Here is a 25,587-nt window from a genome sequence, read left to right as displayed (position 1 = left end):
TGGGAACATCCCCTTCGTCATTGGCCCCTTTTACGTCTTTTGGGCTGGGCTTCTGGCTGGGCGGATGGTGGCTGCTGCAACAATCTCTCCACTCACGCCTAAGAGTCAGGACCAAACTTTCTCAATTAATACTTTGGACCTACCTTTTTTTTTGCCCGCCAACCCGCTTCCTGCACCTATCGTCCGGTTCGTTCATCATCGTCCCATTCTCCATTCTGCGACGAATCATTCCAATTCTTTCTATACCCTTTTTTTTTTCTTGGTTCTTCTTTTTTTCTTTTCCCCTTCTTCTACTCTGACAACGACGACTACATTGAAACAATTACTTTGAACTTGATAAATCCAATTTCCTACTACCGCCTAGTGTAATCGAGATTCGGTTTCTTCTTTAGTCCCTCCACTCGTGTGTCAGTAATGTATCTGGTCCAATTCGATCCGACTGTGATGGCTTCCTGATATTCGACGACTTCCCCCCCCTTCCCCTCCTTGTCCGAGAGGGCCTAGCGACGATATGCTTCGATACTCACCCAGGATGATGATGACCACAATACCTCTAAAGCCACCGACATCTTTCCGCCGTCATGGATTCGCAACACCCCAACCCACCTCATCTCATTACCGACAATAATCCCACCTTCAACCCCGTCCCCTCTAGGACGGCGAATAGTACCCCGATCTCCTCTCCGGGCCTCTTTAGCCCTACGAATCCTCGTCCCAATGCTTTCCTCGCACACTCCGCCTCCGATGCTTCTACGCCGGTGGCCACCTCGGCCAGTCCCTATCTGCACCCGCTGCAGAACCATAGAGTCCGAGAGTAAGTGCGCATTTCCCTTCTGTGCTTCCGCATATAGCGTACCCTAATTATTTACCCGCGTTGGATTGTAATTATCAGTGTTACGTCCGACGTAGAGACCGACTCGGCCTCGGACTCGTGGTCTTTGTCGTTTGTGCCGGCTCGCTTCTGGCTACCTAACTAATTCCTGCGAATGTAGGACCCACAAAGCTCTCGTCGATATGGACATTATGACGGGACGAAAAATCATCAATCAGTACGAAGTGATTGAAGAACTTGGTCGTGGCGTACACGGCAAAGTAAAATTGGCACGGAATCTCGAAACTGGCGATAATGTCGCGATCAAAATTATCCCCAGATTTTCTAAGAAGCGGCGCTTGGGGAAGGTCACCGCATCTCCCCAGGATAAAACCAAGCGAGAGATTGCCATCCTGAAAAAGATCCGGCACCCGAACGTTGTCGCCTTACTCGAGATTATCGACGACCCCGAGTTCAAGAAGATCTATATGGTCTTGGAACATGTTGAGTTAGGGGAAGTTATCTGGCGAAAGAAGGGCTTGCCCTATATCTGCAGCATCGAGAGAAGGAGGATCGAGAAAGAGGTGTGCGGGGAACTTAGTACCGAGGAGGAAGAGCGGTATATTCAACTTCTCGAGAAACGACAGGCTTTGAACGATATGAAAAGGGCGAAGATGCAACAGACTCACAAGGGCCCCGAAGACTTCTGGAGTATCGAGTATGGCGCCGCCAATGACGACTACTCCGAAGGCCAAGCACGTTCTTTCGAGAGAGAAGGGAGCGAGCTTATGCGGGCAGCCAGGGGGGCGGCGTCGTCGTCCAAAGCTGGTTCAAGAGCTGCGTCTCCGACTCGATCTCACAACCAATCTTTGCGGTCCGGTTCTCGAGCGAGTACCCCGCTTCCTTCTGAGTACGATGTTTCATCTGTTAGTGCAGGCGCCGACGAAGGTGATATAGAAACTCCTGGTCCGTTACGATCTCAGCCTGGATCTTCAACCGCCCTGGACAGGACGATAACTGGTACATATCCCGAAGAGGCCATGTTCCGTGGCCGGTCTCCGAGTATGGCCGATTCAATCATCTCTCATATGTCGTCGGTTGACTATAATCCCCAACCGCACGATCCCTTCGCTGACGATTATTCGTATGTCCCTTGCTTCACAATCGAGGATGCGCGTGCCACGTTCCGAGATACCGTACTTGGATTGGAATATCTGCATTACGAAGGTGTTGTACATCGCGATATCAAGCCGGCCAATCTTTTATGGACTCGGGATCACAGGGTAAAAATATCCGATTTCGGTGTTTCCTATTTTGGTCGACCTATTCGCGAAGGCGAACCGGACGAGCTCGTATCAGAATCTGAGGCTCGCGATTTTGATGATGATCTCGAATTGGCAAAAACTGTGGGCACTCCCGCCTTCTTCGCTCCGGAATTGTGCTACACCGAACCAAGCAAGGACCAACCAAAGATCTCAGAGCAAATCGACGTGTGGTCTCTTGGCGTAACGCTTTATTGCTTGATTTTCGCTCGCATCCCCTTTATGGCGGAGGATGAATTTCAAATGTTCAAGAAAATAGCGACGGATGATGTGTACATCCCACGGCGCCGATTAAGACCCGTCGATCCACAGCATTCCCCATCGTCTACCTCTTTGTATAAACGTGTTAACAGTGAACCCTATCGAGACGACAGTGTTCTTGCGTATGAAGAGATCGACGATTTATTGTACGACCTCCTACGCCGCATGTTAACTAAGAATCCCGAGAAGCGGATACGGCTTCGAGAAGTGAAACGACACCCTTGGGTTGTACAGGGTATCCCCAACCTCATTGCGTGGATCGACGAAACGGACCCTTCGCGTCGTACATCTGGTCGTAAAATCGAAGTCGATGAACGCGAAATTACTCGTGCTGTTGTTCCTCTCACTTTCCTGGAGAGAGCTCGTTCAGTCGTAAAGAAGACAATCGGAAAGGTAATGCATCCGCGCACTGAGAGAACTGAAAGTTATTCGAGGAGAAGGGCTGCTAGCAGTGCCGCCAGTTCGGCAGGAGATACGCCTCCGATCGCAACCCCAACCCCGCATGTACGGGAGGCTCGCCGAAAAAGCTTGCGGCCCGACGATTATTTCGCTACCGTTAGAGAAGGTGATCATCCCTTATCTCAAAGTGTCACTGCGACTCCTCAAGAGTCACCAACCCAGGATACGCCTGATTCTGCCCATCGAGGGTCCCCACTGGTAGGCGGAGATTTTAGACGAAACGCCAGCGGCTCTATCGGCGATTTTAACGCGCACTCAGATTTCGCAGGACCACCATCGACGTCTACGTCGTTATCGTCGATCAGGGGCCATATAAGCCATCGTCATGGCCGAACAAGATCAATTACCAATGCGATTCTCGCCCTTGCACCTAGCAAAGAATCACAAACAACGCCGAGCACTCCCGCACTCGAAACTTGCATTCGAGACGACCCTATCGCCTCTCTACGAAAAGCACGAGATATAGAATCTATGGATGATTCATCTCGTTCACGATCGGTAGATCGTGGACTATTCGCTAATAGCGATAAACGCGCTGAAGCCAAAGTTGCCTTGAGCATGGCAATAGCCCCGGGAAGTATGGAACTTCCCAAACGCCCACTTTCGGTTCATCCTCCAGACACCAAGTCGTTTTTGCATCACGATGGCCATCACTTGTCTTCGCCCTTGTTCTTTTCCCCTAAAGCAATTCGCAGTTATCACCATGACCAATTTGGCCCAGATCCAAGCATGCAGGTGGAAGGCCACACTCTGCCACCAAGAGTGTACCATTCATCTACTCCAGAGTCCTTTTCGCGAACTCAAGATCAAAGACTGCGTCGGGAACAACAGCAATCCGAAGAGCAAGCAAAACGTGAGGAACTAATAGCGTCTCGAACAGATGATTCCACTTCTTACATTCCCTTCCCACCTTCGCCTGATGACGACCTTAATCTGGAACATACCCGACCGCCCTCTAGAGATCCCGGCACTACCGCAACTTCTGCTTCGGCATCTACAGGTACCATCATGACGCCGCTTACTAGCCCTAGTGAATCAGCAAGCCCTGCTAGTTTACCAAATCTTACGGGTCGCGAAGACTCGCAGATTTTTCGATCAGATCCCTCGCTGCCAGCGCTACTCAGTGGTGCGAGCTCGGTGTCTGCAGACGCTGAGGGGGAGTTCCTTTTGAAGCCAGGCTCTCTTGACCGACCGTCCCTTATCGATACTACTGACTCATTAACTCCACCGGCTCTTACGAAGGAACCGATTTCAGGGTTTCCGCTCGAAGAGGACGAGCAATATCAAACATTGCTTCTTCCTCAGCCACAACGGCCTATAACTACATCTTCTCTCCTGTCTACGAGGGCCGTCGACGAAGAAGATGGGAGCGATAGTGACGAAGGTCTTGTCATGAAACCTAAAAAACGAAATCCGGCCAAGGACCATGGTAGCTCGCCTTTAGGCCGGACAATGTCAAGTGCAAAAAGACGCGATACGCAAACAAGCATTGGCAGTACGGATACGGCCAAAAAGATCCTCATGCAGAGTAGATAGCATACGACACCATTACCGGAATTGGCATCTCTATACTGCTCGTCAACACATCAGTCGTTTATTGCCTTCCACATCATTTCTCAGAATTCATCGAACTGATGGAATCAAATATTGGTCAGGAAACAATTGCTTCCTAAGCAAAGGACGCAAACAAAATGCGATCAACTGTGAACCAATTACATAATACAACACCTGGCCCAACTAAGGGATACGTCCCGCCGAATACAACCGAACCCCTCATTAGCTGCGAATGAGAGCTTCGATGCTATTCGCCCTTTATCAATGGTTCATACGAACCAACTTATTACCACTTTGAAAGATCAGTCGCCCCTCTTATGCAGGAGAAAGTGTACAACATGGAATTATGGTAGTTTAGGATGATGGAGTCTAGGGGCGATATTGATGGGACTGAGCACGACGAGACGACGATGGGACGAGACCATGAACATGTGCAGCAATGTTTATGTGAGCTTGTTCGCACACACGACAATACCTTGATGAAGATTGGATCCGTCCTCAACGAAATTGTAGAGATGGGGCAAATAGTTGGAGGATCGATGCCTTGCTACGAGAGAAATTTCTTTTTAAACCCACCGGGTCGTTCCCTTTTCATTCACCTCGCACTTATCAACCGTGGGGAGGGGCGCATTTTAACCATCCTCAAGCTGGAGACGACCGCTGTGGAATGGCTTTCTCTGGGAACAACTGAATATGCTTTTAAAAAACGACCTTCGGCAGTAAGGCATGGAATTCATATCTTGGGATGGTGGCGATCTGTTTTAAGCGTGCTGATAGACCATAATTTGATGTGCATCCTAGCGGAGTTCTATGGGCAATTCTTTACTACCACATATTACTGTTTCCTGTTGAATATTGATATGATTTTGTGATGGTACATAATTCAAATGAGAGAAATTACTTGCTATTCATACAATGATTTCTACATTAAAAATGGTGACTGGCTATGGCTTTTTAGACTCCGAATGGATAGGTTTCTCCCTTTGAGAGAGCTTCTTTTGGTTGCGCGGTCTCGAACGCCTCAACTGCTTTGGTTTGATCGAACCATACGAATGCATCATACTGGTCGCTCAGGATGGTCTTGATGTAATGGCTCCACCGCTCCGTGGCAGGTCGGTAGATTACGCCGATGAACCGCTGGAGCATAGCTTCCGTCCGCAAACCGCGTAGATCCACGACAAATGATGGTATGCCGACGTCATGCATCGCCCGTTCATAGCTATCCGGTCGTGAGGGTACGATATCCATAACTTGCATCGGCTCATCCCATTCATCAGCAGCAGCAACGGTACCGGCGTGCGTGCCACATCCAACAACGGATACTTCGCCGGGGAAATTCTCCCGGCACAATTGTCCAAGATTAAGCTCGCCGCGCTTCGCACCCATACTAGAACCTCTCGCATCCCCGAGGTGCGAATTATGCGCCCAGACTACCGCCTTAGACCCAGGTTTTAACTTCAAAAGACGCGATAAAGTGTTAAACATATGCGTATCCCTAATATTCCACGACGTCTTATCGCCGTGGAACATGGCGCGGTAATACTTCTCCGAGTCTCGTACCACGCGGGCGTTCATCTCGGCGTCGAGGAAGGATTCCCCGTTCTCCGCGTGGGAGGTTAGTTCCACGCGTCTGGAGAGCAGTTGTTGAAGCATTTTGATCACGCCGGGTTCGCATTTCGCGGAGTCTTCGTAGAAGGATTTACGCCCGTATTCGTGCGGGTCGTTGAGCCAGGGTTCGAGACAGCCGTACCGTTTTCGTGCGGCGCTGGATAGGGTTGGGTCGACCTTGTTGTGTTAGTGGTGTTTTGACTGGGTACCTACAAGATCCGGAGAGGAGAGGTAGGTACGATTGAGAAGGGGTCTTACTCGATCCAGGTATTCGACTACTGCATGGGTTGAAGCACTCATGCTGTATAGGTCGAGACCATTGAAGGAGGTCCGCTGGTTCATGGGTAGTTGCGCGTTGTGCTCTCGTAGCCAGTCTACGAATTCTTGGACTTCGGCGTTTCGCCACATCTACGTCGTATGAAGTTAGCCATACTGTCGTGTGGTTTATCATCTTGACTATAGCTGGGAAATATCATACCCAGCGAGGGAAGTGATCGAACACTCGGATAGGAACATCCTGAGATCGGCGGGGGTGTTGCCGGACGTAGTGGTCGATAGACCGGGCATCCGGCCAATCGCATTCGACTGCGACGTGGGTGAAGCCATGTTCCTCGATTAAGCGTTTTGTGATGGCGGCGCGGGCTCGGTAGAACTCGGATGTGCCATGGCTGTGTTATTGGTCCGTTAGTATGGGTGACGTCATTGAAGCTCATTCGAGTTATACCAAAAAGGGTGAGACTGCAGATACCGTAAGGCTAATAGGCAGGGGAGGAAGAATATTACTAACCTTCCGTCACCAATGAGTACCAACCGAGAATTCCCAAACGTATCGAATTTTGCACCAAAGTCGCTGCTGTCGATCGGTGGTAACTCCTGCGCAGCGTTTTTTAAGACGTTCGATAGACCAGTTGTCATTTTCTTGCTTAGTCTGAATACCATCAATTTTGAGTAACATAACAGGATTATGATAACTAAAGCTCCAAGAACATATGCGCTAAACCTGCCTGAGAAAGAGATATCCTTATATACTCGAAATGATATCGGCTTGCTTGTGGTGACTTAAAAAAGCGGGCAATAATCAACATTTCAACATCACATTTCGTCATAATCTCATAAAAGGCTCCGGTCGCGATTCGCATCCGTCAAATCAATATTAGAGCATTATATAGAGGTAAAGAAACGATAGAGAAAAAATCAATATCCGTCTAAATGCTGGATTTGGTTACCAATCTCATTTCTTACGGAGGCATCGATAAGGGTATGATGGATGTCACTCTGAACGACAAAGCTGACGAGAACCTCTCCTGGATCAACGCAAGCCAATTGTTTGATCGTAATTCAATTTCAAGGTGGGGCGGATGGTATGTATTCTCTACTTATATATACCTGACGTTCGTCTAGTTATATACAATCTAACGTTGACTCGGTGGCGGCTGGCTCATCCCTTGCTGGCCTTGGGGTTGCTGCATCTGCTGGTTTGGGTTCACCTGTTGCTGGTTCATGGCTTGTGGATTTGATTGCATTTGACCCTGTGGATACCCCTGAACTCCAGGGAAACCAGCTTGTCCTTGCTGCTGTTGCTGGTCGTAGAATGCGGCGTTTCCTTCACCAACGGCAGGAGCTCCACCGGCGCCCATATTCACATTCGCTGGAGCTCCCATTTGCGGTGGAAAGCCTGCGTTGATATAGCCTCCCGTTATTTGCATGGAGCCTGGAACACCAGCCCCGCCCCCACCAAATTGAGGATTCATTGCCGCGGCCCCGCCGGCAGGAGGAGTCCCTCGCCATTGCTGGCCCTGTGGTGCCTGTTGAGGAGCTTCAACATGAATGGCTGGCGTGTAACCAGATGTCGACCCTTGAGGAGGATAATACCCACCCGGATACGCTACGCCGGGAGCACCAGCATTGTTAACCCCATAGCCTCCAGGTTGATTAACGACACCACCAGGTTGTGGTTGTGGTTGGTAGGCTTGTTGTTGCTGAACGGGGATAGCGCCCTGCTGGGCAGCCTGTTGTGGGTATTGATGTGGCCTCACGTTTCTATTGTCAGGGGTGCCGTATCTGGAACTGGTACCGCTTTCTTTAGGCATGAGTAAAGGATTAACGGACCCCTTGCCCCGCCGCCCGGACCTCCGTCCTACACGAAGATGTTGCTCCCAAGCGCGTTGAGCGGCATCAACGCCATGGATGTCGTCTACATACTTCATGAACTCGACGTAAGCTGCTGCGACTGTTTCAAAGTGGCTCCTTTTCAGCTCCGCGGTTACACCGGATTCAACAACTAATGAAGCGGGCCTATTACCCATAGCCTCGAACTCAGCGAGGGCGAGGGCCGTTTGGCAGGCGTTCCGGATCTGCCGACCGTTCCAATGGGCGTCAGGGTGTTTGTCCCAGTAGTCGTTAATGAATTCGGTGATTTCATGTTGCCATATGTCGACTTTGTCACCCCTTCGCTTCCTAATACGCTCCAAGTTTAATTCGAACACTTTCCTAGTAGAGTCTTGGTCTAGGTCTGGATAGTACCTAAACGCGCAAATTATTAGTGGATTGTTGTAAATACTTTTGAAATTTTAACTTACAATGAAATATGGATACGGCTAGCGAATGCCTCGTCGAAGTCTCCAAGCCTATTCGTAGTAAGAAAAAGTACACCGGTATAGTACTCCAGAATTCGGAGGAAAACTGGGTAATGTTAAATCAGCGTAAAGCATACCGCAAGGATAAAAGGAGTTCAGACCTGCTACGAGACCATTTCTCTTAAAATCCATTCTATCTCTCTGAGCGAGGAAAACATCTGCCTCATCCAAAAGTAGGATACATCCCCATTTACCTGCAAGAGCGAAGTGCCTCACCAAGACGGTTTCCACGTCTTTAGCCGTTGTTCCAAGATCACCTATTGATATGTTTAGATACCTGGGTAGGCGGAGAAGTTCGGTGTAGGTCGAGAAACTTACCACAAGTAATTTGGAACAAGGGCCTCTTGAAGAATTCCGCAACTCCCTCTGGCTATTGTTAGTGGAAAGTGTTTGTTTTGCAAGCTGAGGTTAGATGCTTACCCGCTGTTGTTGTCTTTCCAACTCCAGGAGCGCCGTGGAGAAGTAGGATGAGACCCTTACCTATCAAGAGACTCGCATTAGTATGTCTATCAACACTCCAACGATCCTATGTACAACAGTATTCACTAACCTTTACCCCTCACCATATCAGGTTGGTCACTCTCGCCAGTTGCTAATTCCTTATCCTTGTCTTTGAAATGTTGTGCGATAAGAGACTTTACGATATGCTTATGCATCGAGCCCCTGGGAAGCACAAGTTCGTCAAAGGCAGTCCTCTGCTCCCTAGACGCTGCTTGTTGGCTGTTGAGCTTCTTGTCTGCCTCACCATCATCGTACACCGAGTCGAGATAATCCAAGTGAAGTTTTGCTAGAATCAAATATCAGCGAGTGAATCTTCACATTTGCCTCAGTGGGTATATGGGGAGTTATAGAGGGGGTAGTAGGTATCTTACCCCAGGTTCGGCTACTAAGCCCAAATCCGAAGGCCCTGTATGACATAATGACCAGCTCTTCATCTCTTATATTATCTAAGAGAGCTTCTAATAATGGACGTGGAGCAACAGCGACGGAAGGTCTACTAATCCCCGAGAAGAGGCCTGTCATGAATTCTTCGTTGCGATTCCGTTCCACATAGGAATCTGCGTGGACATTATGATTGAGACAGCAATCACCGTCGCACGATTCATTTTCCTCTGGGTCTGCTGGCGGGACAAATGCCTCAACCTGCGGTCGCCAGTTCTCGTGATCCTTCACTAAGAAAGCCTCTTCGAAATCAATCATGACCTGGCCGTTGATTTCATCAAATGTGTCAAGAGTATATCCATCGTAGTACATATGTTTTACGCCGGCCACCTCGATAAACTTCAAACCCCTTTCTTTGAGCCTATCCCAAACGGCCTGATCTGTTTGCTTATCGAGAAGATGCAACTCTAGCGACTTCAGAGGTCTTTCACCATCAAATCTCTTGATTTTGAATTCCTCCGTCACTGGCCCGAGATTTTCGCCGTTAAAATCGATATAAACACAATGAATACAGATCTTCTCCTCCCTCTCTTCTTCGTCATCGTCGCGCCCCTTTATAATGCGAGACCAGAATGTTTGGTAAGTTGCAGCCTCCTTATGTGGCGTGCTGGTGAGACTAACTATGCGATAGGCTTGTCTTCCATCCCGACTCATGGCGAAGTCTCCGGGCTTGAATAAATGCCATATGTCGCTAAATGTGATATTCTTACAGTCTGGACTTCTAAGGTACTTTCTTTTTGCGTTGATCTTCTCGTCGATGAAAAGGAGGAGTGTGCGCAAGTGCTCTAGGGCGCTTGTGGAACCAGTCACATCATCGAATTCTTCATCCTCGTTGTTTTCCGAATCGTCGTTTTCTTCGATGTCTTGGTCACTCTGTGCGTCAGAATCCTGAGCTTCCTCATCGTCATTATGTATAGTCTCAGGTTCCTTGTTCTCTGCGTCGACTTCGTTCTCTATGCTTATGTCCGTGCGGACATGGTATTTTTCAATCAACCTATTGTACCATTTTCGCAGTTTATTTTCATAGTAAACTAATGCTTTGAATGGGCGAATCATCGTGATGGGTCTTGTGCCCTCGGAGGAGAGCTCATTTCCATGTATCTTTTCTAGAATTTCAATGAGGGGCGTCGAGTTGATTCTAATGCGCTCAGGAAGAGGCGCCTGGCCGGGAAGCACGTTCCGTCCGGTATGCGATTTAGCCCCTGGTGTCCTACCAAAGAATTCCCGGCTCGATAATACTGTACTCTTGTGGACAAAGGGGTCTCCGACCAACACATCAATAGCTGTAGCTTTGATTTCGTCTTTGGAGAAAGACTTCTTAAAGGCTGGCCATTCCATCATGGTTTCACCTGGTCGAGAATAGATCTCCCTACTGACAGGATGAAATACGGGCCGCTCTATGATAACCTCATCCGAGTCCGAACGGGAACGCCAACGAACACGGGTACGTGAGCGTGAGCGTGAGCGTGAGCGTGTAGGAAGACGAGAAGTGGAACGTGACCGGGACCGGGATACATAGCGGCGGCGAATACGGACAGGAGGCGGGGGAGGAGGATAAGAAGGATAAGAAGGATAAGAAGGATAAGGAGATATTGATCGCCTACGACGCATATACCTCGAATCAGTCCCTCGTTTTCGCCTGTGCTCCATATTCAAACGCTCCTCCTCGAAATCAAGTTCCCGTCGGAGCCTCTCGTATTCGGCTCTTATGCGCCACTGTTTCCACTCAAACTCGTCGCTGTCGTCTTCATCTTCCTTGGCTTTACGTCGGCGGCTGCGGCTGTCGCGTCTCTTCTGACCCCGTTCCCATCGCTGCCGCAGAGTCATTATTTTGGCCTCGAAGTCCTCTTCATCGCCTAGCTTGCGGTCTAATTCTTTGCGGAGAGTATCGATCCATCGGGTGTTAGACTCGTAAGACTCTTTTTTCTCTTCAAGTTTCTGTGCTACCCCTTCCTTTACCTGTTGCCACACCTCCTCCTCCTTGTCACCTCCGTACTTCTTTTTCGCGTCGTCCCATTTTTCCTGAAGGTCTTTAAATTTCTTCTGTTCTGAAAGGCGTCCTTCTAGTTCCAACAATCTCTGCTTCATCACATTGAACTCCTCTTGTAAAGCATTAGGTGTCTCTTTAGACTTTCCGTCCTTGTTTTGGGCCGTATCTGAGCTTTCATTCTCGCTCTCTTCACCCTGCCCCGGATCGCTTCCGCTCGGGTCGTTATTTATATCTTCTCGATCACTGCGCGATGAAATGGATTTGCTGTCCGAACCATTATCAACCGCTTCAAAATAACCCACAGCAGAATCACGAAGTCTGGAAGCGGCTGCCTTTGGCTTTCTTGACTTTCTTGCTTCTCCTGCTGTGGGCGTTGGAATGGAAGGGTTGGAACCTCCATCCAAGTCGTCCGTTTTCGAGTCATCAGCCATCATGGACTCGTGCCACTATTCAGACTGGTGAGTTGCAGTCTCTCTATGGGCTGCTAGAGGAGGGGCAGCTAGCAGGACAAGTAATTAATCTGGCACGGGATTCGGGCATATAGATAAGTCTACCTAGACATGTATGTAAGACTCGGGGCTCTTACCATCTGCAAAGCTTCCCACCCCGGTCTTCCGCCCCCAAAAAGCAAACCCTTCAATGCCAGGCCAGTACCTAGCTTGGGATGCCGATCCCGGCAACTTCTTTACAGCTCATGCATGTTCCCGCAGTAGTGGCTTGAGCTAAAGAAGCAGGCTGCGGCGGGGAAGGGGACATTTTATTGGCTCCATGTCACATCACCACGATAATAAGACTATACTATAGCAATCCAGCTGCCTGTGAGCTGGGCCGCGATTCCCGCGCTATTGATACAGACTAATATGCGGCTGAGGTGAGCTTCCTATATGGTAAAAGAGCCAGGATACCAGTCTATCCCACGCTTTATGCAATGGTTGTATCGCCGACCATACATTCATTGTTTTAGGCATTCATTACCAAGCTGCTCTACGTAAGGGATCAAATATAGAGTCCGCGATGGCATCTTAGTCATCGCTTCCATTTCCGCTTCAGTGTTGGAATTGCGAATCCGTCGGTCCTATGTATTCGGTATTATTCCTCCTTATCGCAATCACTCCTGGGATTTGTCTCGAGGAGTCCTCACATGGAGGCACACATGACTTCCATACAGGACCTTGGCCAACGACCGCTAGCAGTTGATTTTCTTGATAACCACCTACAGGAATATCATCCGGCTTTTAAAGATCTCCCTATTCGATTTGACACTGTCGCTCAGCGTTATGTGCCAATCCCCCAGGTATCCGTAATGCATCTCAACTCCGGCGGGCATTCGGCTAAGGCACCGAATGCCGAAGCGACCCCGCCGGCTCGGCCTGTGGCTGGGGAAGTCGATTCCATGTCATTTTGGGATCGCATCTTCCCTAAAGCTATGGAAAAGTTTAAGAAAGACTATCCTAAGGAGCCAGATGGAAGAGAGAAGCATGGTTATAGCATGCGAAAGGAAAATTGGCGCGAGGTCAACACCCAACTGAGCAAGGCACGGAGCGTCTACGAAGGAGGTACCGGCCGCCTAGGTTTTATCAAGTCCGGCGCCCGGAGAATACTTAAGAACTTACAACCTACCGTGAAACAGGGGATCAAAGTGGTTCCGGAAATGGACATCGTTTCCCCTGTGCTAGGCGCCGTGGAGATTCTTTTAGACGTACGTGCTACTATGCGAAAATCATTCCGAGGGCTTAATTCGTTTTTATAACTAAGAACATTAAATGAAGGCCGTGAAGCAAGCAGCAGACGTCCGAGATTCTGTTTTTGCGAAGCTAGATACGTTGCAACAGTCTTTCGAAGCTATCGAGGTTTACACAACAATGTATCCTAGTGATCAGAACATCAAAGATGCTTCTATCACGCTAGTAGCTACTATACTCAAAGCTATTGAAGATGTGATAGGATATTTCACTAGAAATCTCTGTGCGTACAGTTATATTCGTCCCCTCAGTCACTTTTGCGACGCTGATAATCAATATTACAGTTATAAAAGCTGCTATTGCTGTTCTTACTGGCGAACAGTACCAGGAGCGCCTGAAGAAGAGTTTAGACAGCATTGAAACTGATAGTCAATCTCTCCTCGACCAGGCCCAGTTTACACAAGGATATCTTATTACGGTAATATGGCGGAGTATAATTGGCCTTCCTTAATGTGCGAGATTCGTGCTTATTTTCCCCTTACTATCCAGATACGACACGATACCTCGAGATGCAACAGTCTAATGCGAATCTCACCAACGGCCTAATGGATCTACTACAAGAGAATAGGCGCCTTTTCCAAGGTATGGGGTTCTCCTTAGCTACCACTATTTAAGACTGACTAGCTGCAGCGAATAACGCGCTTCAGTACCAAAATGGATTTCTTCAAGGCCAAGTCCAGGCTCTTTCGCGCCCTGCGTCTCCTACACCATCCATAACGATTCGCGAGCCGTCCATCAGTCAAGAGGAACTATTCATACTATTAGACGTTCCAGATATCCACCAAGAGGATTTAGACGACATATTCTGGAGCAGAGACCGAATAGCCACACGCGAGCAGGAGCGGGCCGAGCAACTAATCAACCAGCACCAGTTCCGGCAGTGGGTGGTTGCGCCGACATCAGCTCGACTCTTAATCCACGGGGACTTCGGCACAGGTGGTGAATTACAAGACTCCTCAGCGCTATCTGTCTTCGTGGCTACATTCGCGAATGTAATGAGACAAGCCACCGCAGCTCCTGTTCCATCTTCGAATCAATCAGGCCAGTTCTGTTCGCTTGTCTTCTTTTGCGGCCTGCACACACGAGCTTTTCATGACTTCGTTGGGCCGGGGTGGATGGCGCGAAGTCTCGTTGCGCAATTACTGTGCCAGGGTATCGCGTTCGATATGACGGGCCTCGAGGACGACGTTGATCTAGGTAGTGTGTGTGGGGACAGCAGTAGCGACGATGTGATGGTGTTATGCGATCTACTAATATGGCTTGTACGAAGATTGCCGCCTGACGTGACGTTGTTCTGTTTCGTGGATGGCGCTATTTTCTTCGAGCGACCTGATTACGCATTAGCGGCGGGATATGTATTGCGGGTATTGTTAGACTTGGCGGAGGAAGATGAGGATGGAAGTGAGGGCCCGAGGTGTCGTGTTAAGGTGCTTATTACGAGTCCGATCGCGACGAGGATAGTAAGGGGTTATTATGCATTCGCCGAGGGAGAGAACTTGATCTCAACAGAGGGATTGACTGGCGTGAATGGGTTGAGTAAGTGGCGTTTAGAAAGGGAGGTCGGAGATGAGCTGCAACAGGCTGCTCAGGGGCAGGACGATGAATCAAGTGCTGAAGGTAACCGATCGTACGGAAGAGTCTAAGTGATTAGCCATTTGTTGTATATCGAATCCTCGGCAATGTTTGTATAAAAAGACATCTTAGTTTCACGCTCGGACCATGGTGATTGAATAATGATATGCGCATCTCGCAAGTTTTAGATTTCAAAATGGCGTCGCAACTCGATCTGGAGTCCTAATCTGCTATACAAACTTGTCAAACAGGTGGCTTTCATTTTAAACCTCCTAAGCGAATGCACTTATCGACCCATGTCTCTTTTTGCGGTTTCTTCTGCTCCCAGCCCCATGTTTTCCAAGTGGTTTCGGTAGTATTCGTAACCTCGGTTCGTCCAGCTACAGATGGAGCTGGTGGGGGTACTCTTGCGCCGGGTGGGGCAGCGAGGCCGTCAGAATTCGAGCCCTTATAGAATCCAGAGAGGAGTTGGTTCACATAAAGAGAGTGCGAGTCTCTGTCGGAGTTCACTGCTGTTTGTTGTCCCACAGCACCGGAGTATCTAATCGGTGGAGGCTGTGTCGGGTTCGGGGCATATACAGATGCATTCATTCGCTGCTTCTCGTCTGTGTAACCACCATACTGCGAAGCATTGCCATCTTCGGCAGCATATGCAGCCGCCATGAGGTCATCCATAATTCCCGATTGCGTTCTTCCTGGTGGCCCATAGTTTGCCATCGTTGGACGAGGGGAAGCTTTTCTTCTCCCGAAAAATGAGAACGAAGTGGACTCTGAATAGAGACTACCTCCCGCTCGGTTTCGTCGTCGCCTCCATTTCCATAGGATAAAGATGATAGCAGCTACAACTACTGCTCCTCCTGTGGTACAAAGATAAAATTGTCAGTTCCAGGAAATAGAATGCCGCTCTGGATTAAAACCTTACCAACTGAGCCAACCGCTATGGCCCCATCCCTACTTCTACCAGGCGCTTCATTTCCTGATTGACTTGCTTGCGCCTGAATAGTTTCGCCGGTCTGAGGTGGCGTGCTCTGAGTGACACCCACGTTGATCGAAGAAGTCTGAGCAGGCAACACATCAGAACTAGAGCTAATGGCTGTCGGCTCGGTAGGGTCTGAGCTGCTTGGTGTTGGCGTGATCCCTCCCAGTTGTTGCGTAGAACTCTCGGTAGGTGCAGTTGGTGCGGGAGTAGGAGATTGAAAAGTTTCTGTTGTTGGTGAGGGTGTGTCCGGCTCTCCTTCATCATCAGAATCGGACAAGTCGGAATCTTCGACGGTGTTCGGAACATCGTCGCGAACAGATATCCTTAAGTCGTTTGCGCGAACACGCCTCCGAAAGCTTGAAGTCCTTCAACCCCATTAGACCATGTATACCCAAACTGGCACTCTGCCAACTACTCACCTCATGTTGGGTATGCGACACTATTAAATCCTTGAAATCTAGGCTTCCTACAAGATTGGTGAACAAAAAAGAGAAAAGAGCGGAAGTAAATCGCCGTGAAGATAATTCTCATTAAATCAGGGCCTGCCGTAGATAGTGAATAGTGAGGGCACAGCCCAAAATCGAAGTGAAGTTGACCTGGAAAAGCACACGTGCTCAGTTGCCAAAAGCAGTGCAGATGCTGTTTTCGAGGAAAGCAGACATGATGGACTTAATAAACAAAGAGGTGATATCTTCTACCCCCGGCCAAGATGCCCAGACTACTTGAAACTGGTGATGGGGAAGCACCGACAATAAGATGTTTCAACCCACAACCGCCGGTGTTGATCAACTTGGCGCCAAGATAGTCAACAACGATATTCGATTCGTTAGAATCAAGGAAGAAATTGTTTCACCAACTATCTTGAAATTTCGACTATGGGCTCGGATAGCGTTTGCACGTATCTGGTTATTTTTAGTTTACAATGAATCTCGTACTGTCGTAGATTGATCTGGGGCGGGCAAGGATAGATGGGACCAAGCATAACCCCCTAAGAGGCAGCCAGCTATTTCATCGCGACAAATCTTCTATGTTAATACCAAGCTTTCCCAGAATTTCGAACATGACCTCGAGACCGCTCCAAAATACTAAAGGGTTAGCCGTAGTTACGTCAATAACTCTCCACTCTATAAACGATCTAAACATGTTTCCTCCCTCTCAGTTACCAGAGAAACAAAACCCTTGAAACTTACTTCTCAGCACTACCTAGTCTTACAATATGAATTACCACCAATTTGGAAGTACTTCACGTGAGGTGCGTGCTTCAACCTTAACTTCCAAATGTCAGTAGAAACTTAGGGCTCGACGAAGACGAAAGAACTCACAGGGTCTCCAAATGTCACGATTCGATTTGATACCGTCGCGCCAAATTCTCAAGCACCAACTGCCTATCATGGCGTCCATCGTCTTTCTTCTCACGGGTGTTGTAACTATCAGTTTATGTTCACCTTCTACCTTGTCTTCTATTGCGATACGGTTGCCGTCCGGGCCCAGCCACTCATAATGATCGCGCTTCTTCACTACCTCGAATACCACTTCCTCTTCCCTCAGCGATTCCCTCCTCGCATTGTAACCCTTGGGAAATCCATCTTCTTTCTCTGGTCGTACTTTTACAATCTTGCATCCAGACCGCGGAAACGAGGCAGCTTTCAGTGCTATATTCCCGATTGTATTTCGCGACTTGGAATCCAAACAAAACGGGAACCCGGTCGATATCACCGATGGTAAATGCTTGAGTTCGAAGATGTGTTTGCTGCGGTGTAACACCCGAGGCGTACCGTCGGAATTCATCCGAACATTATGAATTAGACGTTCGAGTGACACTTGAGCGAGTAGTGTATCGCTTGTCGGAGAAGCCCTTACGTCCCGAGAGAGTTCGTACAACGGCGTACCGTCAGCGGATTGCGCGCGGATAAATTGTCCGGCGAGGATGAGGATGGTGGGTTGAAGGATCTCGTCTGCATCGTTTCGGTTTCCCGCAATGTATGGCGGAGGATCGTCGTCTTCGGGTAACGAGGGTGAAGATGCCATTCGGTAAGTTCTCTTGATCGCTAGGTAGCTAGCGCTGCGGATCCGATGGTTCTAGTGACAAGTGAGGCAAGAAATCACGAGTCCCCATTTCGGGAGTTTCGGCGAGTATTGAACAATCCCGCGGGGAATGATAGCCAAGAGAACCGCAGCAAGGTGGGGATGACATCATGTGTGCTTAATGCATATGCCTACCTACATGTATGACCTAAGCCTAAGCCTCTGTGACTCTTATTAGAGGTATATGTTACCTAAGTATTTTAAGGTGACGATATTTCGTAGTATAGAAGTAGAGATAGAGCCATGAATATAGGAACAGTAAAGCATCTGTTTATGATTATTACCTTTTGTTAGGAATGTTGAGAGTCGAGATAGGAAGAAGCAAAACCGGGGCACAAGCTGTTCGATGAAAATCACCAACTGTTACTTACCGGGCTGGGTACCCAATTTAAGTGACGCTAGTGAGCTTCTTTCGCTATTTAGTCTCTAAACTCGCCAGCAATTCTTCAACTACCCCAGGCATTTATCGGCAACTGGCCCGGTTGGTATAAATATACCAGGATGAAAAGTTCCACGGTTAGAAGGCAGGTATTCTTGCCTAGCTTTAAAGAGAAGTTTTGGGACTTCATACTTTGCTTTTAGGAACCCTATATTACCTTCGCAGACTATATCTGCCCAAGTAGAGTCATGTCATATTCACTGACCCTGCAGCCTGCTGAACGCATCATGTGGAGCCATGAATCTTCAGCGGAGGATCGGATGGTCGGACGGTCGGGTTTTAATACCTATCCAGAGATTTCATAGATTATGGGTTCCCTACTGCCTAATTGTTCATAATCCTCTTCTCTGTACTAAAGGGTTGAGGCTGTTAGACCAACAATCTCGCCGTCTCGGCGTCCAATGACGCTAAAAGAAAAATATGTCGGCAACATCTCCGGCGAAACAACGCCCCTTACCTCCTCCGAACAGACGCCGCGATAAACCCCAGCTGTCCTGTAATCCATGCAGGCGTCGCAAGTAGTAGCCACCTACCCATGTCCTTATAGGATGGTCCGGTGAGGTCTTTCGCTGACTACCATCAGAGTCAAATGTGATCGCCAGCAGCCATGTAGGACATGCACCCTTCGGGGGTTGGCTATGTCCTGTACCTATCCTCCGGAGGTGTCGTCACTACGTCCTTCAGATAGGGATCCTCATACTACAGTACAAAACCGCATACGCGAACTCGAGAGTCTTGTGCATGTCCTTATGCAAAGGGCAGCCCCTAAGAATTCCCCAAATGTAACATCATCGATAGAGGTTACTCAACCACCCACCGAGGCCCCGGGGCCTCGCGCCGTAGAAGGCTCTCCCGATCCCGGCCCAGGAGCCAGCGGACACGTAGAGCCCTCCGATTGTGGCACATTAATGGATACTCCTACCGGTACGAGTTATGTCGACGCTGCACATTGGACAGCTCTTTTGGATAGTATCTCCGAATTAAAAGATTGCATCCAAGATACTACAGAATCTGGTTTCCATTACCAGATCCCTTCCCAAGTGATTCCAGACTAGTAAGTAACATAATCCAATAATTGCTAATAAAGGACCTATGGCTCCTCAGACATACCCAGCACGCTGAGATTTCATCATGAACTAATAATAACTGACCTTTTCTTTGGGTAGCGGGCCGAGTCCGCAGTTACTATATGGACGTTTTGCGCCGGCTAGCAAAAGCGAAATTCTAAGCACGCTCCCAGCGCGCTCCGTCGTCGACCGGCTTATATTTAAATTCTTCAACGCAGTTGATTTAGCACCAGGTGAGTCATCATTCGTATTGAATTATTCCTATGCACCAAGACTGAATTCGGGAATTAGCCCTAGTACATACTGGTCAATTCATTCGCCAGGTGAGTTTATTTCGTATATTTGGTTATAGTAGACATTAACGCATGCTACCGTGAAGTACGATGATTTTTGGCAGGATCCTTCCTCTGCCCCTATTATGTGGGTAGGCCTTATGTTTGCTATCATGTGCCTCTCGAGTCTTTTCTCACTTCCACACGCGGCTCATGATCCAACAAACCAACGCTCCGATTTAGAGGGCGCAGTCCTTGTGAGAGTATACCGTGAGAAGGTCGTTCAGTGTTTGACACTAGGCAAGTACACAGGAGGCGGGCCACATGTCCTACAAACTCTTATTCTTTATATCGCTATAGAGCACCTACTCCAAGAAGATTCGGAATTCGGAACTCACCTTTTATTGAGCATGATCTTAAATCTCGCTATGAGGATGGGTTATCACAGAGATCCTAAAAACTTCCCAGTCATTTCAGCTTTCGACGGTGAAATGAGAAGACGAATCTGGGCTGCTATATTTCAGGCAAACCTCATCTTTGCCTCGCAAATGGGTCTGCCGAGCATGCTAAAGGACTATCATGTAGACACGGAAGAACCACATAATATTCTGGACACCGATTTTGACGAAGGATCGGCTGAATTGCCGCTATCGCGACCCGAGACCGAGCTGACACCGGTTTTATATATTATTACGCGATCCCGTGTCGCTCGTCTCTGGGAGAAGGTTCGCGATGTCGCAACTGATACCAGAGTCCATAAGTACGAAGAAATTCTAGCCATGGACGACAAAGTGCAAGCTTATCAACGCAATATTCCTCTACCCCTTAGGATGCAGCCAATAGCGCAATCCTTGGCCGACCCTCCTCATACTATAATGCAGAGGATTTGGTTAGAAATTTGTTTTCTAAGGCTACAGATTGTTCTGCACAAAAAATACTTCATTGCCCCCGACCAACACGAACGTTACAACCACTCACGGAGCGTTTCGGTAAAAGCAGCTATGAAAATTCTGCAACATCAGCATCTGGTTCACGAACTAGTTAGTCCAGATGGTTTATTATACGAGGCTCGTTGGAAACTTTCGTCTATTATGAATAACGAGTTTCTTTTAGCGACTAGCATCATATGTGCTTATTTGAAACAAATCATCGATACACCTGAAAGTGTGGTGGAGGGTATAAGCATAGAAGAGATTAATCAGCTTCTGATGAACTCCATGGAGTGCTGGAAGAAATTTAGTATCACATCGAGGAACGCGCGACGAGCCGTCGAGGCCATACGTCTAGTCCTTCAAGTCACAGGCACACCGATATCAAGTCCTACCGAGATAGAGGAGGAGCTCAACCCCATGGCTTTCCAAGGTACGTCGTCTTCAGTGGGAAAATGTTCTCCTCGTCAACCAAGTATGACAACGCATTCCTTTCTTGCCTCAAAGCTATTTCACACTACAATGATTCAGTTTATGGGAAAGGGTTTCATCAGACAACAACCCCGAACTTCCTTGTCTTCTAGTTAATCGAGATGGACATCTAACCAGCTATATTCAAACTCCGCTAACTTGCCACAGACCCTCTTCTTTTAGATTTACATTTTCCATGCCCCTTGAATACTTTCTACAACGGCGAGGATTTAACATCAGGAGGCCATCCCTCACTAACACCAACTTCATTCCCCCAACAACCTGCCGATGATGAATGGATCAACTTATTCCAACGCGTTTCGACTCGAATACCGGATTAGATGAAGGGTTTATAAAGGAAATACATTATGCAGACATGAAGCGCCGAGCATTGGGACAGGATACAAGGGGGAGGTCCCGGTATGTAAAACAATACATAGTTCTCCAGCTCCTTTAGCCAATCCAAACCCAACTCCAATTCTACATCAATGTCTTTGGAAACAATGATCTCTTTGTTGCCACAAGAACTACATCGTTCTAGATCATAGTAATTGGTTGATGAACAAGAAACTAGGTGGTTTGTTCTACTTCCATTGCTTTGTTCACCAATGAACGGACAGTTCTAATCAATATAATTTTGGCTGGGTAATCCTGATTAATGGACTCGATGATTCCACCAATTGACCTTACCTGAATACACCATGTCTTCACCTAACCAATGCCCCATGACGATACAAGAGCTACAAATCGCTCTCAGACTGCGCACTATCAGCGATGCCGAGGAACTAATCAAGGCCGACCCAATCAAGGAAGCCTTTCGAATGTACATGAACAGATGCTTTTCAGCTGCCTCAATCACACGTTCACTGCCGAACTGGAAAGAGGTAGACGAATACATCTACTGGAAGCAGCTACATATCGGGCTCCGGACAACCGGAGCGCTTCTTAGGCAAGTTGTCGCCAAGGACTGCCACGATAATCCGTACGAGCTTATTCCTCATGTAGGGATGTTCGCCTTACGAGTTATGGACTTTATTAAGACCCCTGAGGGCGCAAGGTTCGATGTACCTTTAGATGCTACTCGCATCATGCGACAGGAAGAGATCTATTTCGACCGTTGCAGGAGGCTAACGACTTTGTTGGGTTTCCTAGTTAATCAGAGGCTACTAAGTAGGAAAAGGAAAAGAAAGGCAGAGGAAGATGTAAATGGGGGTAGGGCCGGCTGGATCTAATTCGACTGCAATTAAAAACGTACTTCATAGATCAATTGATACCTGGTAATAGAGGCTGATAGATTTACAATAACTAACTCAATTTGCTTGTTTTGTTACATTTCTTGAACAAAGAACCGTCTAGGCTCTCATCTGACTGCCTTGTGAACAATGCCATTCATTATATTCCTAGGGACTCTATGTATAGATAATTAACAACATCCTAGCGTTTAGGTTTTCCTAATAGAGTCTCGATGCTGAGTCGAGACCCCGGGTGGAGGGCAACCATTCATAAGGAAATCAGGGTCGATGAATGGACAAATCCCAAGATCCGGCAAAGAGAAACGGAGACGAGCGGCCGTCGTACTTGTTAAAATACATGTATCTGTTGATTTAATCTGTATTATATCATCATTATCCATTACATCAACTCATGTGCACGTAAAACCCCCGGGGCAATCCACCATGACCGCGGGAAACCCATCCCCCACTTCGCCATTAGACCAGCAAGTTCGTCCTTCCGCCCAGGTACAACGTTAACAAATATCCGATCCCCGCTGCTCATGCATGGCTCCGAATGAACTGCGCCGCGCTCCTGGCCGATGCGGAAAACACTACACTCCCCCGGTGCAGCCTGGACTAGACCTAAAGGTGCTAAATCGCTCGTGAGCTGCTCTCGGACCGCATCTGCCGTCGCTGCACACCCCACGCACCGAATCGATGTGCAGATATGCTCTGTAGCTAGAGCTCGCTTCGTCGAGCGTGATGTCGCGCGAGCTGCGGCTTGATGCTCTGATGGGATGAACATAGTTGCCGGACCGAGTAGTGTGGCGCACAATTTCCAATCCGTTTGCAGATCTAATTCCATCTTTGCCTTCGGTTTGGCTTTCTTATCCATTCCGATGTTGTTGAACTCGCTATTCCTACTGAAGAACATATCGTCGGTGTGCCATCTTGGCTTGTTGAACTCGTCTGTCGCCTTTGTCGCACGGATAGTGAGCCAGTAATTATCGAGTCCATTCGACTTCACGAACTCGTTGACGTAGGTTAGAAATGGAAGTAGAATAGGAACTAAAGGTCCAGACAACACGGCTTGGGTCCACTCGTGTAGGCTGGATGGAAGGTCATTCGCCTCGGAGAGCAGTGGGCCGCAGTAACTCCAAAATGCGTCTCTCTTAACGGATAGACCGTCGTCGGGCTTAGGTTGGGACGCCGGTAGCCCATAATTGAGGAACTCGAAGCTCGCTAACGTTGCGAGCCTGTCTTTCATGATTAAAGGTCTAATAATTGGAACACTGAAACGATCACACTCGGAATTCAGCCTTGTGGAGGTTCTAATAATGTCTGCCTAACCCACTGGTAGTTAATTCGGTCTAGGTCTAGTCCGACAGCCGCGAGCCCCAATTAAAGATAGTCGACGGCTTTGGAAAATGCGACCTGGACTTCGGCGTCTAGGTGTAGGTGCATATGGCTAGTATATATGTCTGGGTTGGGAGTTGGTAGCCGGCATTATTCTGACGCTAGAAATCCTAATGATCTTGTTTGTTTGTGATATAAAGTAAGATCCAGTAAGATGCTGCACCAACCGAGACACCTGCAAGGCAGCAGTTCCTTCGGGTTTATACACTTCGTACAATTTGCCATGTGGCCAAACTAACAAAGGTCGGCGGGCGCCTGCCCCCAATGGCTTGAAGGATGAACGCCTTTCACCAACCTCCGTCAGACTCTGGAGTAAATAAGAACCCAATGCTGTCTCGGGGCGCAGTCTAGTGTTGTACAGTCGGGATGGCGGACCACCTCAACATGAATGGTTCAATTCAGCGAGGGTGGGGGAGCTCTTTATTCTGCTGCAAAGGCACAGGGGGATTTTCGGGGAGAAAATCCTTTACCAATTCCATCTTGGATGAATGATGAATTGAAGATTGTTGAAGATGGTCGCATCAAAGCCTTCATAGATGTAGCCTCAACTTCATTCAAATTAAAAAATAAATAAATAAATAAATAGATAAGTTCGTTGGATTACAGCGCCCCCAAAACCAAACTACTGCAATTATAAGCGCTAAAATTAACACCCATCTGCCGAATGCTAGGCGCTTAGGTACCGGCTCACGCACCTATGCTATGGCATCGTGAGAAGGGCCAATTCCTACCCGGCAGTTATAGATTTCTATTATAAAGGAGATTGCTAGAGTAAGCCTCCCTGGATAAGGTACCTACCTAGGTACTCATGTAAGCATTAAGCCCTCGTCGTATCCCCTGTGATGTTACCTAACTAGGTAGCCCTATCGAGTAAAATAGTTAAAACCACGGTAGTCTTGTTAACCTCTCGCGATCATTCAGTATCTTAGTCTCATGTAAAAGCTTGATATATACATGCTACGCATGGTTTCTAGGAAACTAATAAGTGTTCTTAATCATCCTTAAGGTACTCGATAGTTGGTGATGACCTATAATGATATTGGCAACGTAATGATTGGGATAATATTCTTTGAGGGTTTATCGTATTCGAACTTGAACATTCACCCATTTAAAGAAGACTGGTAATTTTTTTTTTTGGTTGGAGTAAGAGGGGGAACGACGGGTAGGTACCTATCTAGGTGGGCGGTTCATCTCTTTTAGGCCTCATTGGTGGTATTTAGGGCTGTGTACGGCTATGCACCTAAGTAAACAGCGACGCTGTTGCAGCCGTAGGTGGCTGGATTAGTGAGGATTGGGTTCGGTTCGGCTCCCTACTTGTTCTGTCGCATGGCACACGGCTACGTACCTAGGTAGGTATTCATGAGTTTCGCAAGGACCAGGTCAGGCTTCATCAGAACAAGTTGACATGTGTTTCTTATCTTCTTCAGGCCCATCTTGAAGGTCAAATAACCCAGAAAGGTTGTGTTTCATACTATTTCAGCTGTTCCTTCTCCGAACGGGTCTACAAGACATTCTATCTTACCTAACGAATTCGGTTAGCTTATCCCGGAATCCAGATCTCGGCCGATACTCTAGGTAGAGGGAAGCACAAGGAATCAATTTTGACTAGGTATTGTAACGAGTCATGCTGTAGACAGACTTCTTGACGGTAATAGTCAGCGAGCGTATCCATCTATAATGCTTGAGCTGCTGTTCGATCGACACTGACTTCCCATATTGATATTAGTCAACTATATCGGAATTATAGTAAATGGTCGGGAGTCGGGACCAAAGGCAGTTACATGTGGTTTCAAGGGGTGAAGAATTACTGAAAATTAG

General features: G+C 48.0%; 9 protein-coding genes across 9 annotated transcripts; 4 read left to right on the top strand and 5 right to left on the bottom strand.

Annotated features, from left to right (window-relative positions):
- Window positions 1–581: 581 nt before the first annotated feature.
- On the top strand, window positions 582–4,389 carry F4822DRAFT_437362 (kinase-like protein; the record flags this gene model as incomplete). Its single annotated transcript, XM_051462406.1, has 2 exons — window positions 582–814; window positions 993–4,389. The coding sequence occupies 2 exons, from the start codon at window positions 582–584 to the stop codon at window positions 4,387–4,389; spliced, it is 3,630 nt and encodes a 1,209-aa protein (XP_051314356.1).
- A 972-nt stretch (window positions 4,390–5,361) lies between these two features.
- On the bottom strand, window positions 5,362–6,930 carry F4822DRAFT_429200 (putative erythromycin esterase; the record flags this gene model as incomplete). Its single annotated transcript, XM_051461050.1, has 4 exons — window positions 5,362–6,192; window positions 6,274–6,423; window positions 6,494–6,683; window positions 6,803–6,930. 4 exons carry the CDS (start codon window positions 6,928–6,930, stop codon window positions 5,362–5,364), a joined length of 1,299 nt encoding a protein of 432 aa, XP_051314355.1.
- Window positions 6,931–7,421: 491 nt separating this feature from the next.
- Window positions 7,422–12,014, bottom strand: F4822DRAFT_443486 (uncharacterized protein; the record flags this gene model as incomplete). Its single annotated transcript, XM_051463121.1, has 7 exons — window positions 7,422–8,538; window positions 8,595–8,697; window positions 8,753–8,908; window positions 8,970–9,017; window positions 9,072–9,131; window positions 9,202–9,438; window positions 9,524–12,014. 7 exons carry the CDS (start codon window positions 12,012–12,014, stop codon window positions 7,428–7,430), a joined length of 4,206 nt encoding a protein of 1,401 aa, XP_051314354.1. The 3' UTR covers window positions 7,422–7,427.
- Window positions 12,015–12,394: 380 nt separating this feature from the next.
- On the top strand, window positions 12,395–15,062 carry F4822DRAFT_250501 (uncharacterized protein). Its single transcript, XM_051454425.1, has 5 exons — window positions 12,395–13,282; window positions 13,353–13,548; window positions 13,610–13,758; window positions 13,808–13,907; window positions 13,956–15,062. Exons 1-5 carry the CDS (start codon window positions 12,725–12,727, stop codon window positions 14,966–14,968), a joined length of 2,016 nt encoding a protein of 671 aa, XP_051314353.1. The 5' UTR covers window positions 12,395–12,724; the 3' UTR covers window positions 14,969–15,062.
- F4822DRAFT_250583 (uncharacterized protein) lies at window positions 15,062–16,466 on the bottom strand. Its single transcript, XM_051454427.1, has 3 exons — window positions 16,296–16,466; window positions 15,820–16,241; window positions 15,062–15,754 (listed from the first exon to the last, which is right to left on the bottom strand). The coding sequence occupies exons 1-3, from the start codon at window positions 16,298–16,300 to the stop codon at window positions 15,156–15,158; spliced, it is 1,026 nt and encodes a 341-aa protein (XP_051314352.1). The 5' UTR covers window positions 16,301–16,466; the 3' UTR covers window positions 15,062–15,155.
- A 631-nt stretch (window positions 16,467–17,097) lies between these two features.
- F4822DRAFT_429196 (uncharacterized protein) lies at window positions 17,098–17,904 on the bottom strand (the record flags this gene model as incomplete). The annotated part of the gene is made up of 2 exons (XM_051461049.1): window positions 17,098–17,147; window positions 17,199–17,904. The coding sequence occupies 2 exons, from the start codon at window positions 17,902–17,904 to the stop codon at window positions 17,098–17,100; spliced, it is 756 nt and encodes a 251-aa protein (XP_051314351.1).
- A 1,134-nt stretch (window positions 17,905–19,038) lies between these two features.
- Window positions 19,039–21,660, top strand: F4822DRAFT_443484 (uncharacterized protein; the record flags this gene model as incomplete). The annotated part of the gene is made up of 5 exons (XM_051463120.1): window positions 19,039–19,454; window positions 19,567–19,700; window positions 19,759–19,790; window positions 19,847–21,101; window positions 21,308–21,660. The coding sequence occupies 5 exons, from the start codon at window positions 19,039–19,041 to the stop codon at window positions 21,478–21,480; spliced, it is 2,010 nt and encodes a 669-aa protein (XP_051314350.1). The 3' UTR covers window positions 21,481–21,660.
- F4822DRAFT_250564 (uncharacterized protein) lies at window positions 21,549–22,449 on the top strand. Its single transcript, XM_051454426.1, has one exon. It carries the CDS (start codon window positions 21,841–21,843, stop codon window positions 22,369–22,371), a length of 531 nt encoding a protein of 176 aa, XP_051314349.1. The 5' UTR covers window positions 21,549–21,840; the 3' UTR covers window positions 22,372–22,449.
- A 1-nt stretch (window position 22,450) lies between these two features.
- F4822DRAFT_250447 (uncharacterized protein) lies at window positions 22,451–23,889 on the bottom strand. The gene has a single exon (XM_051454424.1). The coding sequence runs from the start codon at window positions 23,618–23,620 to the stop codon at window positions 22,772–22,774; it is 849 nt and encodes a 282-aa protein (XP_051314348.1). The 5' UTR covers window positions 23,621–23,889; the 3' UTR covers window positions 22,451–22,771.
- Between the last annotated feature and the right edge of the window lie 1,698 nt (window positions 23,890–25,587).

Source organism: Hypoxylon trugodes (assembly GCF_022578975.1).
Source record: "Hypoxylon trugodes strain CBS 135444 unplaced genomic scaffold F4822scaffold_5, whole genome shotgun sequence".
Classification (NCBI taxonomy): Eukaryota; Fungi; Ascomycota; class Sordariomycetes; order Xylariales; family Hypoxylaceae; genus Hypoxylon; species Hypoxylon trugodes.
This window is presented reverse-complemented; position numbering and strand designations above follow the sequence as displayed.

Bases quoted from the DNA above. Each gene is read 5' to 3' on its own strand.
- F4822DRAFT_250501 (XM_051454425.1), top strand. From the start codon at position 12,725: ATGGAGGCACACATGACTTCCATACAGGACCTTGGCCAACGACCGCTA. The intron at 13,549-13,609 runs GTGCGTACAGTT...TCAATATTACAG, and splicing joins ATATTTCACTAGAAATCTCT to TTATAAAAGCTGCTATTGCT. The intron at 13,908-13,955 runs GTATGGGGTTCT...GACTAGCTGCAG, and splicing joins GAATAGGCGCCTTTTCCAAG to CGAATAACGCGCTTCAGTAC.
- F4822DRAFT_250583 (XM_051454427.1), bottom strand. The intron at 15,755-15,819 runs GTAAGGTTTTAA...TTTGTACCACAG, and splicing joins CATAGCGGTTGGCTCAGTTG to GAGGAGCAGTAGTTGTAGCT.
- F4822DRAFT_250564 (XM_051454426.1), top strand. From the start codon at position 21,841: ATGTCTTCACCTAACCAATGCCCCATGACGATACAAGAGCTACAAATC.
- F4822DRAFT_250447 (XM_051454424.1), bottom strand. From the start codon at position 23,620: ATGAAAGACAGGCTCGCAACGTTAGCGAGCTTCGAGTTCCTCAATTAT.